Source organism: Chlorocebus sabaeus, chromosome 25 (assembly GCF_047675955.1).
Source record: "Chlorocebus sabaeus isolate Y175 chromosome 25, mChlSab1.0.hap1, whole genome shotgun sequence".
Lineage (NCBI taxonomy): Eukaryota > Metazoa > Chordata > Mammalia > Primates > Cercopithecidae > Chlorocebus > Chlorocebus sabaeus.
In genome coordinates, this window is record NC_132928.1 from 82,634,975 (window position 1) to 82,653,283 (window position 18,309).

General features: G+C 47.5%; 1 protein-coding gene across 1 annotated transcript; it reads right to left on the reverse strand.

Annotated features, from left to right (window-relative positions):
* Positions 1 to 13,071: 13,071 nt before the first annotated feature.
* Positions 13,072 to 17,943, reverse strand: C25H1orf202 (chromosome 25 C1orf202 homolog). The gene has a single exon (XM_073011440.1). The coding sequence runs from the start codon at positions 13,618 to 13,620 to the stop codon at positions 13,072 to 13,074; it is 549 nt and encodes a 182-aa protein (XP_072867541.1). The 5' UTR covers positions 13,621 to 17,943.
* Between the last annotated feature and the right edge of the window lie 366 nt (positions 17,944 to 18,309).

Here is an 18,309-nt window from a genome sequence, read left to right on the forward strand (position 1 = left end):
AATATACCACAGTTTTATGTATACATTCTACCGCTAATGGATATTTGGACTATTGCCAGTTTTTATTGCTATTCTGACCAGTGCTCCTATGAACATTATCATGCATAGCTCCTGCTGCAGATGTAATGATTTCTCTAGACATAGGATTGGTAGATTGTAAGGAAAGTGCATGTTTAATTTTATTAAAGCAGGAAAAAAGATATTACACTTTTATTAAATGAAGTCTTACTCAGCCCTCTCTCCATCTTCTAATCAAACAGCTCCACAAGCTAGTTATTCTTTTCTAATGTCATATAATGAAATTCTAGAGCCTGGCCTTAAAAATGTTTTTTATAATTAACTAAAAGAGTCAAAGAGATCAAAACTGGTGCCCAACTCCCACGCAGCCACTGGGAAAGATAACACTCAGCATCGCAAAAGTAGTGCAAAGAATCTGATTAATCTGGTTAAGAACTTTCAAAAAACACTGTCTTGTTCCATGAAGAGTGGATATGTATGTGAATATTCATCACTATTTCCAACTCTGTTTGAGCAACAGGGCCTTGCTAGACTCCTACAACTCTAGGAAATAAATTAAACAGATAAATAAAAATATTTGTGCAAATAATATTTGTGCAAATAACCACCATGCAAAAATAACCTCCAAAAGGAACCTCTGCCTGCTTGTCTTGATAATTTGCTGTCTTGGTTATAATGTTGTACATGACATCTTCATATTCCTAAAAGTTACTTGAAAGACAGATCAGGCCAGGCACGGTGGCTTAGCCTGTAATCCCAGCACTTTGGAGGCTGAGGAGGATGGATCACGAGGTCAGGAGTTTGAGACCAGCCTGGCCAACATGGTGAAACCCCGTCTCTACCAAAAAATACAAAAAAAAAAGTTAGCTGGGCATGGTAGCGCACACCTGTAGTCCCAGCTACTCAAGAGGCTGAGGCTGGAGAATCGCCTGAACCCACAAGGCGGAGGTTGCAGTGAGCCGAGATCACGCCACTGTACTCCAGCCTGGACAATAGAGTGAGACTCCATCGAAAGAGAGAGAGAGAGAGAGAAAGAAAAGAGAAGAAAGAGAAGAGAGAGAGAAAGAGAGAAAGAGAGAGAGAAAGAGAGAAAGAGAAAGAAAGAAAGAAAGAAGAGAGAGAGAGAGAGAGAGAGAAAGAAAGAAAGAAAAGAAAAGAAAAGAAAAGAAAAGAAAAGAAAAGAGAGAGAAAGAAAGGGAGGAAGGGAAGGGAGGGGAGGGAGGGAAGAGAGGGAAGGAAGGAAAAAGAGATGGAGGGAGGAAGGAAAGAAAAGATCAGAAGAGGACTGTGCACTTCTACATGCATGATGAAAAACTCAAAGCCCCTGACCCCCTGCTAGATATATTATTTAAAAGATCCTCTGATAGTTCCTGCTTCATAGCATCAATCAAAACTATTTTCCGAAGTGGCTGTAACACTTGACGGTCCTACCAGCCGAAAAATTTAGTCCCCATTACTCCATATCCTTGCCACTTGATGCTGACCAAGTCTTTAATGTTTGTCAGTCTGGTAGGTATTAAATTGGCATCTAGCTGTGCTTCTGATTTACATTTTCCTGATTATTAATAAGGTTTAAACTCTTTATACATTTCTGGGCATTTAAGTTTTCTTTTTCTGTGAAATGTTTGTCTTATCTTTTGCCCATTTATTTATTTATTTTTGAGACAGGGTTACAGGCATGAGCCACCGCACCTGGCCTCATGTGATAATATTTAATTGAGAAAAAGTCTTGCCAGGACTGGAGTGCACTGGTGCGATCTTGGCTCACTGCAGTCTCTGCCTCCCGGATTCAAGCGATTCTCCTGCCTCAGCCTCCGAAGTAACTGGAACTACAGGCACCCGACACCACGCCTGGCTAATTTTTGTATTTTTAGTAGAGACAGGGTTTCGCCATCTTGGCCAGGCTGGTCTCCAACTCCTGACCTCAAGTGATCCACCTTGCTTGAATCCAAGAGGCGGAGATCGCACCACTTCACTCCAGCCTGGGTGACAGAGTGAGACTCCATCTCAAAAAAAAAAAAAAAGAAAAAAAAAAAAAAAAAAACCTCATGTGCAATTTTTGTGTGAACTCAAGTTTTCATCTCATTTGGGTAAATACCAAGGAGTATGATTGACGGATCGTATAGTAAAATTTAAACATAAATTTACCATATTAAACTAAACATGTTTTATAAGAAACTGCCAGAATGTCTTCCAAAGTAGCTATACCATTTTGCATTCCCAAATGCAAAATCAATGAATGACAGTTCCCATTGCTCTGCAGGCTTGCCGGCATTTGGTATTCTCAATGTTTTGGATTTTATTCATTCTAATAAGTGAGTAGTGGGTTTATTTGGCAATTCCTAAGGACATATGATACTGAGCATCTTTTTATATGCTTATTTGCCATCTGTTTATCTTCTTTAACAAGGTGTCTATTCAGATCTTTTGCCTACTTTTTAATTGGGCTGTTTGTTTTCCTGTTGAGTTTCAAGAGTTATTTGTATATTTTGGCACAAGTCCTTTATCAGATATGTGTTTTGCAAATATTTTCTCCAAGTCTGTGGTTGCAATTGACTTTTATAGACAGAGTTTTATCTAACAATCTTGCTAAGCTGTCTCGTTAGTTCTAGTAGCATATCTGATATTCTTTGGAGTTTTCTACTTAGTTGTATCATCTGCAAATAATGACAATTCTGTTTCTCCCTCCCAAATCCATGTAACTTTAAAAAAATTTTGTGCATGCCTTTGACCAAGACTTCCCCAAACAATTTTATATATATATATATATATATATATATATATATATATATTTTTTTTTTTTTTTTTTTTTGGCAGAGGGTGAAGACAGAGTCTCCCTCTGTCGCCCAGGATGGAATACAGTGGCACAATCTTGGTGGTTCACTGCAACCTCCCCCTCCCAGGTTCAAGCGATTCTCCTGCCTCAGCCTCCTCACTGGGATTACAAGCACGTACCACCACGCCTGGCTAATTCTTGTATTTTTAGTAGAGACGGGGTTTCGCCATGTTGGCCAGTCTATTCGCGAACTCCTGACCTCAGGTGATCCGCCCTCCTTGGCCTCCCAAAGTGCTGGGATTACAGGCATGAGCCACCATGCCCAGCCTACCTTGACCTTAAAAGGAGTATTTTCAGCATTTCAAGTTTTTGTCAAATTTTGCCTCATGTATTTTGAATCTCTGTTATTGGGTGCCTACACATTTATAATTATGTCTTCTTGATAAATTCACCATTTACTAATTATGAAAATCTTCTTTATCCTTGGTTATATTTCTTATTGTTTTTTGAGAGGGAGTCTTGCTCTGTCACCCAGACTAGAGTACAGTGGCGTGATCTTGGCTCACTCTAACCTCTGAGGCCTGGGTTCAAGCGATTCTTCTGCCTCAGCCTCCTAAGTAGCTGGGATTACAGGCATGTGCCACCACGCCTGGCTAATTTTTGTATTTTAGTAGAGACAGGGTTTCACCATGTTGTCTAGCCTGGTCTCAAACTCCTGACCTCAAGTATTCTGCCCACCCTGGCCTCCCAAAGTGCTGGGATTACAGGAGTGAGCCACCGTGCCTGGCTTATATTTCTTGTTCTGAACTCAACTTTGATATTTCTATACCGACACCAACTTTCTTATGATTAGTGTTTTTTCAGTTTTTTTCATTCTTTTATTTTTAATCTGTGTATATCATTATATATAAAGTGAGTTTTTTTAATACAGCATATTTTGATCTTACATTTTTATTTCAATATAACAATCTCTGCTTTTTTGGGTTTTTTGTTTTGTTTTGTTTTTTGTTGTTTTTTTTTTGAGATACAGTTTTACTCTGTCATCCAGGCTGACATGCAGTGGTGTAATCTCGGCTCACTGCAACCTCCACCTCCCAGGTTCAAGCAATTCTCATGCCTCAGCCTCCCAAGTAGCTGGGATTACAGGCGCAGTCCACCAGGCCCAGCTAATTTTTCGTATTTTTAGTAGAGACGTGGTTTCAACATGTTGGCCAGGCTGGTCTCAAACTCTTGACCTCAAGTGATCTGCCCACCTCAGCCTCCCAAAGTTCTGGGATTACAGGCATGAGCCACTGTACCTGGCCCAATCTCTGCCTTTTAGTTAGAGTTCTTAGACATTTACATTGAATACAATTATCAATACGATTGAATCTAACTCTACCAACTCACTATTTTTTTTCCAATTTTTCCTGTATGTTTTTTGTTCCTCTTTTCTTGCCTTCTTTTAGATTTAGTAGGTTGTAATATTCTATTATGTCTACTTTATTGGTTATGTATCTTTGTTGGGTTTTATTAATGGTTGCTTACAGTCTACAGTATGCATGTCTAGTTTACTGCTATTCAAATATTTTACTATTAATATTTCATGTGTATTGTTAGAGCCTTAAAACGGTACACTTCAATTTCCTCTCATGCATAGTGTAATTGTCGTCGTATATTTTGCTTCTACTTACGTTATAAACCACACACTGGTTTATTGTGTGGGGATTTTTGTTTTGGGGATGGCTTGCTTGGCAGCGTGCTTAGAAGCTGCCACTGTGTCAGAGTTGCCTTTCCCTTCCCCACTTTGTTGCTTTAGAAAGGGGCATTTTGGGAGCAAGGAACAGCCTGAAGTTTATCATCATCTTAGATCACTGGTGTGCAGAACGAATGGTCTGCAGTTCACACAATGTGAAAGTCAATATGTGTCTAAGAATGAGAAAACAAATTGAAAGAAATTTCTGGAGTCTCATTCAGGTTCTCTTGTTTTGTTTGGAGACAGAGTCAGGATCTCACGCCCTCACCCATGCTGGAGTGCAGGGGCACAGTCACAGCTCACTGCAGCCTCGACTTTCCAGGCTCAGAGGTGATTCTCCCACCTCAGCCTCCCAAGTAGCTGGGACTACACGTGTGTGCCACCACACCCAGCTAACTTTTTTTTTTTGGAGAGGTGAAGTTTTACCATGTTGCCCAGGCTGGTCTTGAACTCCTGGGCTCAAGCAATCCACCCACCTCAGCCTCCCAAAGTGCTGGGACTATAGGCACGAGCCAACATGCCCAGCCCTTTGTTTTTAGGACCTCTTTAAGCAGTTTACCAGAAATGTGCACATGGAAAGGCTTCCTGATGGCCACCTGGCTTCTCTTCCCCACCTGGAACTCTAGGGCCCTGGCCAGTGAGGGCCCTGGAGCTCACACTTCATTAGCTTCATGGAGAACCCCATTGACTGGTGTTATAGAAGACAGGAAATTTCTGATACAGTCCCAGCCCTGACAGGTGAACAGGCACACTTCTCCTCTGTGAATCTGAGTTTCCTGCTATGCTGCCGGTCCCCACAGTGCCTTTCTACTGGTTCTGCCTAGAGGTGCCCAGGCAGCTTACAGACTTTTGACGCAGCCTTGGGAAAAGGCCTGCTTGGCCCGGGAGATGGGCCTGGGAGACGGAAGAGAATTAGCCAGTGGTCCACTGAGGCTATTCCCCTACAATTCTTACCCCTTCCAAATTGTTCCCCAAACTGTATCCCTAAGAATCACCTGGGAAGCTTCTTAAAACACAGGTTGCAATAGGCATTATCTCCCCAAGAGTCTGAGTCAATAGGCCTGGAGGGAGCCCAGGAATATGCTTTTCTTGGAAACGGGGGCTTGCTTCATCTCCCAGGCTGCTGGAGTGCAATGGAATGATCATAGCTCACTATAACCTCAACCTACTTGACTCAAGCAATCTTCCTAACTCAGCCTCCTGAGTAGCTGAGACCACAAGTGTGCACCACCATGCCCAGCTAATTTTTATTATTTTTTGAGGCATGGTCTCACTGTTGCTCAGGCTGATCTCAAACTTGGCCTCAAGTAATCCTCCTATCTCGGCCTCCCAAAGTGCTGGGATTACGAGCCACCAGGCCAGGCTAAGCAACTCCCTGGGTGCTTCTGACTCAGATACCTACCGCCCATGCTTAAAGGAACATAAGGAAGGCTGGAGAGGGAGGGGAGTTGTGTTAGCAGACATGGGAAGCTTCTTCCCAGACCATCTACATCTCCCTGTTTGGTTCTTTCATTTCAAATGATCTGGTAAAGCTGTGTGAGCCTCAAAGGAAGGAAAACAAGATTTGCTGAGAACCTTTCCCACCTTTACATCATCTCACATAAACCTCACTCAGAAGTTAAAATAACTGGCCCTGGGTAAGGCAAAGAGCCTGGAGATGAACTCAAGTCTTACTTTGAAGCCTGTGGTCTTTTTCACGTCTCGGGTACCTTTTAAGAAACGGAAAACGTTTACTGAGCACTTCTATGAGCCAGGTCCTCTCATGTACATTTTTTCATGTAGTCCTCATACTAGTCTATATAGATAGCATCATCCATATTTTAGAGACGTAGAATTGAGGCTCAGAGTGACTGCATCACTCCTCCACTGTCAACCCGCTCACAAGCTGCAAGAACTGGAATTCTCTCAAACCCCAGTCTTACTCCGCTGTTCCTGGACTGGGAAGTTGACCTTCTCTCCAGGCCAGGGGCAGAGGTCGGTGTTGCTAGGCCATTAATGCTAATCCCATTCTCCCTGCTGTGTCCGGTTTAGAGGTGAGTGTGTTCTGGCCACTGAGACACGAGTGGAGTCCACTAGAGGGACTCTCAGAGAGGTTTCCCGAGAAGACTGGGGCCAGGCGCAGCGGCTCATGCCTGTAATCCCAGCACTTTGGGAGGCCGAGGCAGGTGGATTGCTTGAGGCCAGGAGTTCAAGACCGGCCTGGCCAACATAGTGAAACCTCATCTCTACCAAAAATACAGAAAAAAAAAAAGTGCTAAAAACAGTAAGTGCCGGCATGGATGTGAAGATAGTGGAACCCTTGTTCACTGTTGGTGGGAATGTGAAATAGTCCAGCTGCTGTGGAAACCAGTATGACGATTTCTCAAAAAATTAAACCTAGCATTACCTATGATCCAGCAGTTCTTCAAAGCAGAGCCTCCAAGAGATATTTGTCTACCCACGTTCATAGCAGCATTATCCACAATAGCCACAAGGTAGAAGCACTCACCCAAATGGCCATTGAAGAAGGAATGGACCGGCCGGGAGCGGCGGCTCACGCCTGTCATCCCAACACTCTGGGAGGCCAAGGCAGGTGGATCACCTAAGGCCAGGAGTTTGAGACCAGCCTGCCCAACATGGTGAAACCCTGTCTCTACTAAAAATATAAAAATTAGCCGGGCATGGTGGTGGGCGCCTGTAATCCCGGCTACTCAGGAGGCTGAGGTAGGAGAATTGCTTGAGCCCAGGAGGCAGAGGTTGCAGTGAGCTGAGATCACACCACTGCACTCCAGCCTGAGCGACAGAGCAAGACCCTATCTCAAAAAAGAAAAAAAAAAAAAAAAAGAAAGAAAGAAAGAAAGAAAGAAAAGAAGACTTCGAGTCACAGAGTAATTATCAGGAATCCAGTGCTGTGTAAACTAAGGTCTACCTGTACCTGTATAAATAAAAATGTTGGGCTGCCTGAAATCTTACCTCTCTACCCAGGGGCAGAAGCCTGCCTCACCACCAGGACCTAGCCCTATGTATGTATGTACCTTGGAGCACCGTGGCAGAGCAAGCACTTTGACCAGTTACTGGCAGAGATGAGGCTTCTCCTCTTGGGCCCGTCAGTGATAACCCAGAGTACCACCTCCCTCCCCTTTTCCTTCAGCAGCTACAGTTCAAAGTGTCTCCTGAATTATTTTCTCCAAGGAACCCCAGCATCATAGATTGGCCCCTACCACTCCCACATGGACGACCCCCTCTACCGGCCACTACCACCAGATACTTAGGATACTAGTCTGCTAGAGGCTGACATCCCTCTTCACGAAGACATTGGGGGTGAGGTGAGATGGGGCTCCCCGTCCCCCACGAGCCCTTTCCTTCAGGTCCCCAAGACCACTGCGCAAGACTGCTCAGGTGCACCAGGCCCGGGTCCCATAGTCAGTAGGGAGCCGCCGTCCTGCTAGTCAGAGGCCCTTCTTTCATCCCCAGCCACAAGCTGGCTAGATCCATTTAATTCAGCACAGATAGCACTTTTTCTTTTCCTTCAAGATCAGAAGTCTAAATAAACCATATTGAGAAGAGAAAGAAATTCTCATGTACCAAGCTGTCTCAGTTTGTGGAGTTAATGGGTTCCCAAAATTGTGTGGCATAGCCTTTGGTGTCTGTCCTGCTCCATGTGGAATAGAGAAAGGGCTGCCTTCAAGCTCTGAGGTTGATGACATTCTCCCTTCGGGGAAAAGTGTTTTCAAAGGAAGGAAGGTTTCCCACCTTCCCTGAGGTACTTTCATTGGCTCATGCACTCGATAAGCACACCAACCACGTACCAGAAACTTATAAACATGATTTCCTATTTACAAAGGCCTTCTGGTTTCACAGCTTCTCTGATCCACAAATTGCACTGGACTATTTTAAGAAATATTTCCAAATCGCCGTTTTGTCAGTAGAAGTTAGTACCACCTCTCTGAGCCTTGTATTCTTATTTCAAAATATAGTAAGAGCCGGTGCAGTAGCTCATACCTGTAAGCCCAGCACTTTGGGAGGCCGAGAAGGGCAGATCACCCGAGGTCAGGAGTTCAAGATCAGCCTGGCCAACATGGCAAAACCCCTCTACTAAAAATACAAAAATCAGCCAGGCATGGTGGCGCACACCTGTAATCCCAGCTACCCGGGAGGCTGAGGCAGGAGAATCACTTGAACCCTGGAGGCGGAGGTTGCAGTGAGCCAAGATGGAGCTATTGCACTCCAGCCTGGACAACAGAGCGACACTCTGTCTCAAAAATATATATATAATATATATATATACACCTAGTAAGACTCCCTGTCCTGTCAAACTCACAAAACTATATGCAGATCACCTAAGAACTGCTGATGAACACAGGAGTCATGTTGTCATTGTTAAAGATTGGTTGATTATTTTAAAATGAGATGGAGTCTTGCCATGTTGCCCAGGCTGGTCTTAAACTCCTGGCCTCAAGCAATCCTCCCACCTTGGCCTCCCAGAATGCTGAGATTGCAGGTGTGAGCCACCACATCTGGCCAAAATTTATTGTTAAATAGAAAGAGGGGAAGCAAGATGGAAGGGCCAAGCCACCTGTTAGAGCAGAAGCAGTTCTAGAAACCACATCTCATAGAGCTCAGGGTGCAGAACTGCTGAAGCCATCCTCCTTCTTTCTGGCTGGGCACCTCTCAGGGCTTCAACACAATGATAGCCATGAGTTTTACTAACTCAAAATGAACATGTCAATCATGGTGCCTGTCTTACCCGACAGCCTATTCTAATGAAAACTCTGCAGCACCCAGCACACCCTCACTGCCTTTTCAGGAAAGCAGTGCTAGGCTTCTCTTAACTAGGGGTTTGGAGCAAGGGTAGGGCCCCTGATCCAAAGGCAGCTAGACCCCAGGAAGACACCCACGAAAGTAGCCTGGCTTCACCAAGAGCAATGTGGTAATTACCAAAGTCAATCAGACCACATCCCTCAGACGGATCTGTCTGGGAGGATACAGAGTGATTATCAATGGGGAGAGAGAAAGAGGGCAGGCCTGCAACGGCAGCAGGGAGGGAGGCTCGGCCCACAGGGAGGACCCAGCTCCAGCACGCCTCAGGGCTGTGATCTAGCCCCACTTTCAGTACAGTGTTTCCTTATGACAAACACATTTCCCCTAGATTCCTTTTTTTTTTTTTTTGAGATGGAGTCTCACACTGTCTCCCACACTGGAGTGCAATGGTATGGTCTAGGTTCACTGCAACCTCCACCTCCTGGGTTCAAGCGATTCTCCTGCCTCTGCCTCCTGAGTAGCTGGAACTACAGGCCACCATGCCTGGCTAATTTTTGTATTTTTACTAGAGATGGGGTTTCACTATGTTGGCCAGGCTGGTCTCGAGCTCCTGACCTTGTGATCTGCCTGCCTCGGCCTCCCAAAGTGCTGGGATTATGGGTGTGAGCCACCATGCTTGGCCTCCCTTTAAGGTAACTTTACCTTAAAGGAATCTGAGGCTAGATAGAAGTGTCTCTAAAAGAGGAAACGAAAAGAGCTTCACTAACACAAAAACTCAACCTGACTTACCTTCTGTGGCCAAGAGACACGTTTCTGGAATATCTACACCAGAAAACACTCAACCACAGATGGCTGAATAATGAGGCACTACATTTTTGTTGGTTAAACTGGTTTTTTTAAACTGGTTAAAAAATTTTTAAAATTTTGGTTTTTAAACTGGTTTTCAGCTAGAAAGAAGATGGATATGGGAGGAAGAAAAAGTCCCACGGTGGTCCTAATGCAGCTCTGCAAGATCAGAGATAAAAGTTGTCACCATGAAATACTGCAAATTCCTAAGCTTGGGGGTGGAGGTGGGGCAGGGAGGGGGCAGTGGCAGAAGGGACCACCTGCAGGTACTCAAGCCCAGCAATCTAATGCAGCCTGGGTGCTCTTTCTGCATCCAAGGACCATGTTTCTGCTCAATTGGGGCTTTAGTGCGAGACATCTGTTGGTCCAGCAAATCTGCTAGAAGCTACCGCTCTGCTGTTGCCCTGGGAGAGATCCATTCTAATCAACAGCCAGGAGGAACCAATTGAAGGCTGACGGCACAGTGCCAAAAAGGTAAGGCTTTGTGTGGGTACCTAAGAGTGAAACTAGGAAGACAGAGGACACATATGACACCAGCCTAATAAATTCTCTCAATAAGTTGAGCATTTACATTATGCTACGTGCTTATACACCAAGCCTGTGTGTGTGTGTGTGCGCGCGTGTGTGTGTGTGGAGGGGGGTCCGCACAGACTGAGACACAATCTCCGCCAATTTCCTTAGCCTAGTGAAGAGGAAGTACTGTGGAAGGTCACAAGACAGTCGAAACAAAAAGGCATGGCTACATTCAAATTAAGGGTCAGCGAATCAACTGTAGTTTGTCTATTTCCTTTTGGAAAGAAACAAACCCAGAAAACATTAAATAGGTGGAATTTCTTACACATTATTCAACAGCACCTCTATTCTAGGATTTGAGAATTCAGCAATTGGGTATTCTTCTAGCGGTCTCTTCTTTACCAGCCTCTTAGCTTCAACCCCTCCAAGCAGAGAGGGTTCCACTGGGCTGCTACCTATAGAATAGCTTTTGATTCAGGCATCATGGGACACCCCCCTCCAACCCCCAGTCAGCTATAGGCAGGATAACAGGATGGCTTTCCTCCTAAGGATGGGGCTGGCTATGAGGTTTAGTGGCTTTTCTGTTAAAAACACCTTCCTCTATCACAGACCTATGAAACAATTTCATCTATCTGGGCAATGGCAAGAATAAAGAAGCTAGGAAAAATACAAAATGCACCTAACCAACCCCAAGTTACAGAATTACAGAGAATTCTTCCCTATGGGGCACCAGCTCCTGGCCCCGGCTCTCTGGCGTATACCTTGTTTTTTCCATTTTTCATCTTCCTAGGTTCACCGTTCAAGTATCAGGCATTATGATCCTCCACCTCCCACCCTTCCCCCAGTGATTTTTTTTAAAGACAGGGTCTGGCTCTGTTGCCCAGGCTGGACTGCAGTGGTACAATTGTAGCTCACTGCGGCTGAACACTGGGGCTCAAGCCATCCTCCCACCTCAGCTTCCCAGGTAGCTGGGACTACAGGTGGGCACCACCACACCCAGGTCAATTTTTAAATTTCTTTGTGGAGAGGAGGGCTCCCCATGTTGTCAGGCTGGTCTTGAACGCCTGGCCTCCAACGATCTTCCCACCTTTACCTCCCCAAACGCTGGCCCCTTCCCCAGCATTGACTCTCTACGTCAAGGGGGAGGGGAAATCCTTGCCTGGAAGGCACCAGGGACTCCAAGGCCACCTCAGCAGAGCACCATCAAGCGGAGAGCTTCCAGGCTCACAGTTTGGCGTTTTTAGCTTGCTAGTGAAAACGGTAAGCTGGGCCCGGCGCGGTGGCTCACGCCTATAATCCCAGCACTTTGGGAGGCCGAGGTAGGTGGATCACCTGAGGTCGGGAGTTCGAGACCAGCCTAACCAACCTGAAGAGACTCCGTCTCTACTAAAAATACAAAATTAGCCCGGCATGGTAGCGCAAGCCTGTAATTCCAGCTACTTGGGAGGCTGAGGCAGGAGCATCGCTTGAACCCGGGAGGCGGAGGTTGCGGTGAGCCGAGATCGCACCATTGCACTCCAGCCTGGGCAACAAGAGCGCAACTCCGTCTCAAGAAAGGAAGGAAGGAAAGAAAAAGAAGAAAAGGGTAAGCCAGTGACAAGCTTGCCAGCTTTGGCCCAGGAGGCAGTGAGGGGAGAGGGAGGGGTGGATGCTAGTCTGGGACCAGCCTGTGGAGAGACCATCGTCACAGTTTAGTAACCACCTGTACGGTGTGTCGGACTTTCAGAGTCCTCACAGCACTTTCACTTCTACTGTTTTACTTTCATCCTCACAAGTCTGTAGAGCCAGAGTATCATTAGCAGGTTTTTATTGATGAGGAAAAGGAAGACGTTAAAGACCCATCCGGGAGCCTCCTGGAGTCCTTTCCCTTTGTTCTTTCAAGTCTAGCACTCGTTTCCAAACTCCCCTGTCCCAACCCCAGCCCAAGCCACCGTTCCTAAAAGCCTGTCAACAAAACCTAAAAGTAGAGTTCGCTCACTTCAAAGCGGGCTGTGAAGCGCAGCACCCTGCTTTACACGTTTGTTGGTTTGTTTGTTTGGTTTTGGCGGGGCGTGGTAGCTCACGCCTGCAATCCCTGCACTTGGGAGGCTTAGGATCGCTTGACCCCAGGAGTTTGAGTCCAGCCTGGGCAACACAGTTTTGTTTTTTTGTTTTTTTGTTTTTTCTGCCTCAAAAAAAATTAAAGGCATCGCAGAAATTGAAAAATCTTTCCCACCTTCTCCCCTGCAGTGTGTAGAAAGAGACAGTCCGCCCCCGATTCAGCGGGGGGAACCCAGGGCTCCGCGGCACCCGCAGGCTTCAGTTACTGCACCGAGGCCCTCGGGCCAGAGAGAGGCTGCGAGGAGGACGCGGCCGGTTTAGCGCGCTACGAACCTCAAGATCCATGCACATCCCCCCAACATTCCATGTGCTTTCATTCCTACGGTGCTGGGTTTACTTTCATTTATTGCTTTTGTTGACCAGAAAAAAAAAAACAATGCTGAGCGTGCACAGGGGGCGCAAAGAGGGGCCGGCTCTTTGTGGCTGCCCGGCGGCGGGGCTGGCGGGCGGAAGCGGCCTGCTCTGGCCGCCCGGGGGCGCTGCTCTGGGGTCGGGCCGCAGCCTCGTGGGCGCCCTGCGCGCGATCCAGCACCAGCAGCGGGATCTCCTCCAGCCGGTCGGGCCGCTCCTTGCACCGCAGGTAGCGCCGCCTCCACGTCGCCAGCCTCTGGAGCAGCCTCTGCACGCTCGAGGGACCCCACAGGCCGCGCTCCGGGGCCGCCTTGCCAGAGCGGGCGTGAGCTTGCCTGAGCTTCTTCCTGCGCGGGCTGCGGAACAGCCGCCGCCAGCACCAGCAGCCCGAGCAGGAGCCGCCGTCGCCGGCCACCACGCGCCGCCCGACCGCCTCCGGCTCCCCGTGCAGAGCGGGGCCCCGCTTCAGGCGCGCCGCCTCCTCCAGCAGCTCATGCTGCGCGCCGCCGCGCCGGGGGCCACCAAGCCGGGGGGCCGCCATGGCCCGCGCAGGCCTCTTCTCCGAGCGCGGGGCCCACGTCTCGGGAACCGTCGGGCTGGACAACCCCGCTGCCGCCTCCAGGACTCCAAAGGGCCCCTCGCGTCCTCTCCCGGGAATGTGCCCACAGGCCCCCTCCACGCGCTTGGGTTGCCCAGGAAACCCCAACGGTGACCCCACAATGCCCAGCAGAGCCCTGGCCCTCTGCCGCTGGCGGGGTCACCAGAATCCAACGACCCAAGGAATCCCCCAAATAAGTCGGCCAAATTTCGCTGCGAACTGATTTTAAAATATGGCCTCACCTGGACAAGAAAGAATCTTAGAAGTTCCTGGGGTCCAACTCCTGGTTCACGAAGACACACGGCGTCCAGGAGCGGGGGCTGCGCAGCCTCCCCTGGGTCAAGGCGTGGGTTTCAGCCTCAGGTGTGTGTGGCGCTGGAGAGCTGTGTTTTGTGAACTGGTTTCAGGTGGTCTGCCCTTTTCTGTTAACAGGGAACCAGGGTTTCAGGAAAGATCTCAAAACCTAATTTTCTTCATCTGGTCTCACTCAAAGGCCTCTTTCTTGTAGGATTATTATTGATTTTTTTAAAATAATTTTTTTTCTGATTGCAAACAATATTTTTGAAGAAATTTTTGTAAAACTAATACAAAAAATACTCCTTTTTTCTGCTTTTTTGTATATATTTTCATACTTGTTAATTTTCTCCAATTCCAGGCAAAGTTTAATAATAATAGCTGCTATGGGGGCTGGTCGTGGCGGCTCATGCCTGTAATCTCTGCGGTTTGGGAGGCCGAGGTGGGCGGATCACTCAAGCCAGGAGTTGGAGACCACCCTTGGCAACATGGAGAAACCCTGTCTCTACAAAAAATGCAAAAAAATTTCAGGGCATGGGGAAAATTAAAAAAAAAATGCTACTCTGGGCACAGCCCTGGAGGGAGGGGCAGGGCAGTATCCAAAGCTGTTCCGGCAGCTGACTCTGTGGGGCCCCTCCCCATGGAGAGCGAGTGGGATGAAGGGTCAGGCTATGCACTAAAATACAATGCAAATATTGAAAATAAATTTTTTTTAAAAATGAAATTGTTGCCCTCCTACCAAATGGGAAATTAATTTTATCACTGAATAGACACGAAGAAACTGGACTTCAAGGTTGTCCATCTCAGTATTCTGGCAAAAAAGCATGAAATTGAGCCATTCCTTGCAAAGACCAGGAAATCCAGCATTTCCTACAAGAATGGGGAGTGCTTGGAAAAGAAGAGCTGGCAGAGTATCTCCAGATGCTGACAAGCTTGTAGGACGTATGCAGGGCTGTTCATGAGGCCAACCAGAAAGGCCCAACTGAGTCCTGTCCCTGTCCTTCGGGAGAAGCCCTGCAGCAGACCCTGGGCCAGCCCTGGGAGGAATGCATCTACTCAGGTGTGTCCTTTCTGTATTCCCTTTCATGGTCCTTAAGTGACTACATCATCTATTCCAGACCAACACACTGTGCCCTAAGCAAGGTAGAAGATTTGGGGACAAGCCTGTGCCCATGTTGTTTTCTTGTTTCATTCTTCACAAGGATGAAAATGACTTCACACTCCTTAAGTTTGCCCCTACCTCTCTTATTTTCTCCTTAACAACTCATGCACAGAGCAGTGGTGCTGAGGGGCTCTGCTGCTGGCCCTGTTCCGGATGGGTAGGGCCCCTGTGGAGGGTAAGTCGAGAGGCAGAGGCCCAGAGGGAGGGTCTGGATGACCTAACCCAGCCTTGAAGTTGCCTGTTTTCATCAGCTCTTCCCTGTACCCTCCCAAGACCATCTGGGCCTGGCCTTTCCACCTTGCTTTGAGGGTCTGCTCTGGGACCCCCACAAGTGAACTCTGTTGAGGATGCCCACGACCTGAAATGGGTTCCGGAATCTTGGGTCCTCCATGGTCATCCCCACATGTGTCTCCTGACAGACTCCACTCCCAGTAGCAGGGATCAACCTCTGCTCGTTAGAACAGGAAGCCAGGCAGACATGAGCAGGGCAGGAGACCTCCCCTGCCAGGAATGTCAGACAACCATCAGGTGATGGTCAGGTGGTTGTTACTCTTTCTAACATAATAATTGGTCACAGCAGGCATCAGGAAAAGGCAGGCTCCCAATAGGTAGAAAACACCTAACGCTGGTGACAAGCAGCTTCCCAATAAGTTCTCAGGAGTTGGGTGAGTACATTCAAGTATGTGCACTAAGAGGCAAAGTGGCGGAGTTTAACTGGTAGATGACCTTCTAGGAACACTCAGCTGACTCAAATGAGTATGCGCACAACTTCCGTAAACACACTGTGCGTGCGGCCCCTGCCGTCAAGTGCGAGATGCAGCCCGGCACACGCAGACAGCCCACCTCAAGGGAGGAATGGGGAGAAGGAACACAAAGCCCCAGAAGCATGCCAACACATAAAATCCCAAGTCAAAGGCTGAACAGTGCACTTGGATCGCTCAGGTCGCCCATTTGGCCCTCTTCAACTGTGCTTTACTTCCTTTAGTTCCTGCTCCAATACTATCTTCTTTTCCCGCTCTATCACCCAGGCTGGAGCGCAATGGTGCGAGCTCAACTCACTGCAACCTCCACCTCTGGGTTCAAGTGATTTTCCTGCCTCAGTCTCCTGAGTAGCTGAGATTACAGGCACACACCACCACGCCCAGCTAATTTTTGTTTTTTTGGTAGAGATGGGGTTTCACCATGTTGGCCAGGATGGTCTCAAACTCCTGATCTCAAGTGATCCACCCGCCTCGGCCTCCCAAAGTGCTGGGATTACAGGCGTGAGTCACCACATCCAGCCCTACCATCTTCAGCTGAAACAAAGATAGAAGGGTATAGCTGAGGCCAAGAAAGAGAAAGTGACTAGGATAAAAAGGGTAAAAGAGGGTAAGATTTGTTATGCAGATTGAATCAGTGCCTTCTCCAAAAATCAGTCTCCAGTGACTCAGAGTCATCTTTCTGTTTCTAGTACCAGGAGGGAGACACTCTTACAAATGGAGATTATTTATTTATTTATTTATGAGACGTGGTCTGGCTCCGTCGCCCAGGCTGGAGTGCAGTGTCGTGATCTCGGCTCACTGCAACCTCTGCCTCCTGGGTTCAAGCCATTCTCCTGCCTCAGCCTCCCGAGTAACTGGAATTACAAGCACACGCCACCACACCCGGCTAATTTTTGTATTTTCAGTAGAGACAGGGTTTCACCATATTGGCCAGGCTGGTCTGGAACTCCAGACCTCAGGTGATCCACCCGCCTCAGCCTCCCAAAGTGCTGAGATTACAGGTGTGAGGCACCAGGTCCAGCTGTATTTTTTTTTTTTTTTTTTACAAATGTAAATTTCTCTTACAAAAGGATAACCACTCTTGTTTTCAGAGCTTCTCCTGTCTCTGCTGTTTCTCAAAACAACCAGCTCAAAATAATCCTTATACCTGAGAAAACAAAAATAGCTCAGAGATGTCTGAGCTGTGTGAAGGTGCAGGCCCAGATTCACAAGGCCACAGGACTTCAGTTGTGGACCCTTTGCATCCCAGGCTCCTACACATGCCTGGGGCAATTATTGAATTTTGTTCCTGACTAGCCTCACCCTTTATCTTCACGTTCTTGGAATTTGTGACACAAAGAACAATGTTAGGCCAACCAATAGCTTAATGTTATTGTATTTATTTATTTTTTCTTGAGGCGGAGGAGTTTTGTACTTGTCGCCCAGGCTGGAGTGCAGTGGTGTGATCCCGGCTCACTGCAACCTCCGCCTCCCGGGTTCAAGGGATTCTCCTGCCTCAGCCTCCTGCGTAGCTGGGACTACAGGCGCCCACCACTATGCCTAGCTAATTTTTTTTTTGTATTTTTAGTAGAAATGGGGTTTCACCATGTTGGTCAGGCTGGTCTTGAACTCCTGACCTCATGATCTGCCTGCCTTGGCCTCCCAAAGTGCTGGGATTACAGACATGAGTCATGACACCCAGCCAATTGTAGTGCAAATTCTTGGTAACAATTTAGGAACTGCCTCTTCTTTCTCTTTATTTTTTATTCTTTCTGTTGAGACAGAGCCTTGCTCTGTCGCCCAGGCTGGAGTGCAGTGGTGCAGCCTTGGCTCACTGCAACCTCTGCCTCCCGGGTTCACGCCATTCTCCTGCCTCAGCCTCCCAAGTAACTGGGAATACAGGTGCCTGCCACCACATTTGGCTAATTTTTGTATTTTTAGTAGAGGCAGGTTTCACCATGTTGGCCAAACTGGTCTCAAACTCCTGACCTCAAATGATCCACCCAACTCGGCCTTCCAAAGTGTTACGATTACAGGTGTGAACCACTGCGTCTGGCCTTCTTTCCATTTAAAAACCCACTTGTAACTGCTGCTAATTAGAGTGTATATTCAGGGCAACTTGAATCTATGCTCCCAGATTGCAGTTCTCAAGCTTCGCCCAAATAAACTCTCTACCTATATTAGTTTTGCCTCTGCTTTTTCCTTTTAAGTTGACATATCCAGTGTAGCTGGCAGGATCCAGAGTGACTATCCCCCTACCTCCTCCCCACTGAGAAAGGAGAAAGGAAAAATCCGGCCAGGCAGGCAGTTACGGTGGTTCCTCAGTTGAATCCTTTCACAGAACAGCCTGCAGGCACAGATAAGGGAACTTGCCAAGGGGGCCTTGCCTAAGACATGCCCACAGCTGCACAGATAAGAAAGGGTACACAGGTGACT

Excerpts from the sequence above, each read along its gene's own strand:
- C25H1orf202 (XM_073011440.1), bottom strand. The coding sequence starts at position 13,620 with ATGGCGGCCCCCCGGCTTGGTGGCCCCCGGCGCGGCGGCGCGCAGCAT.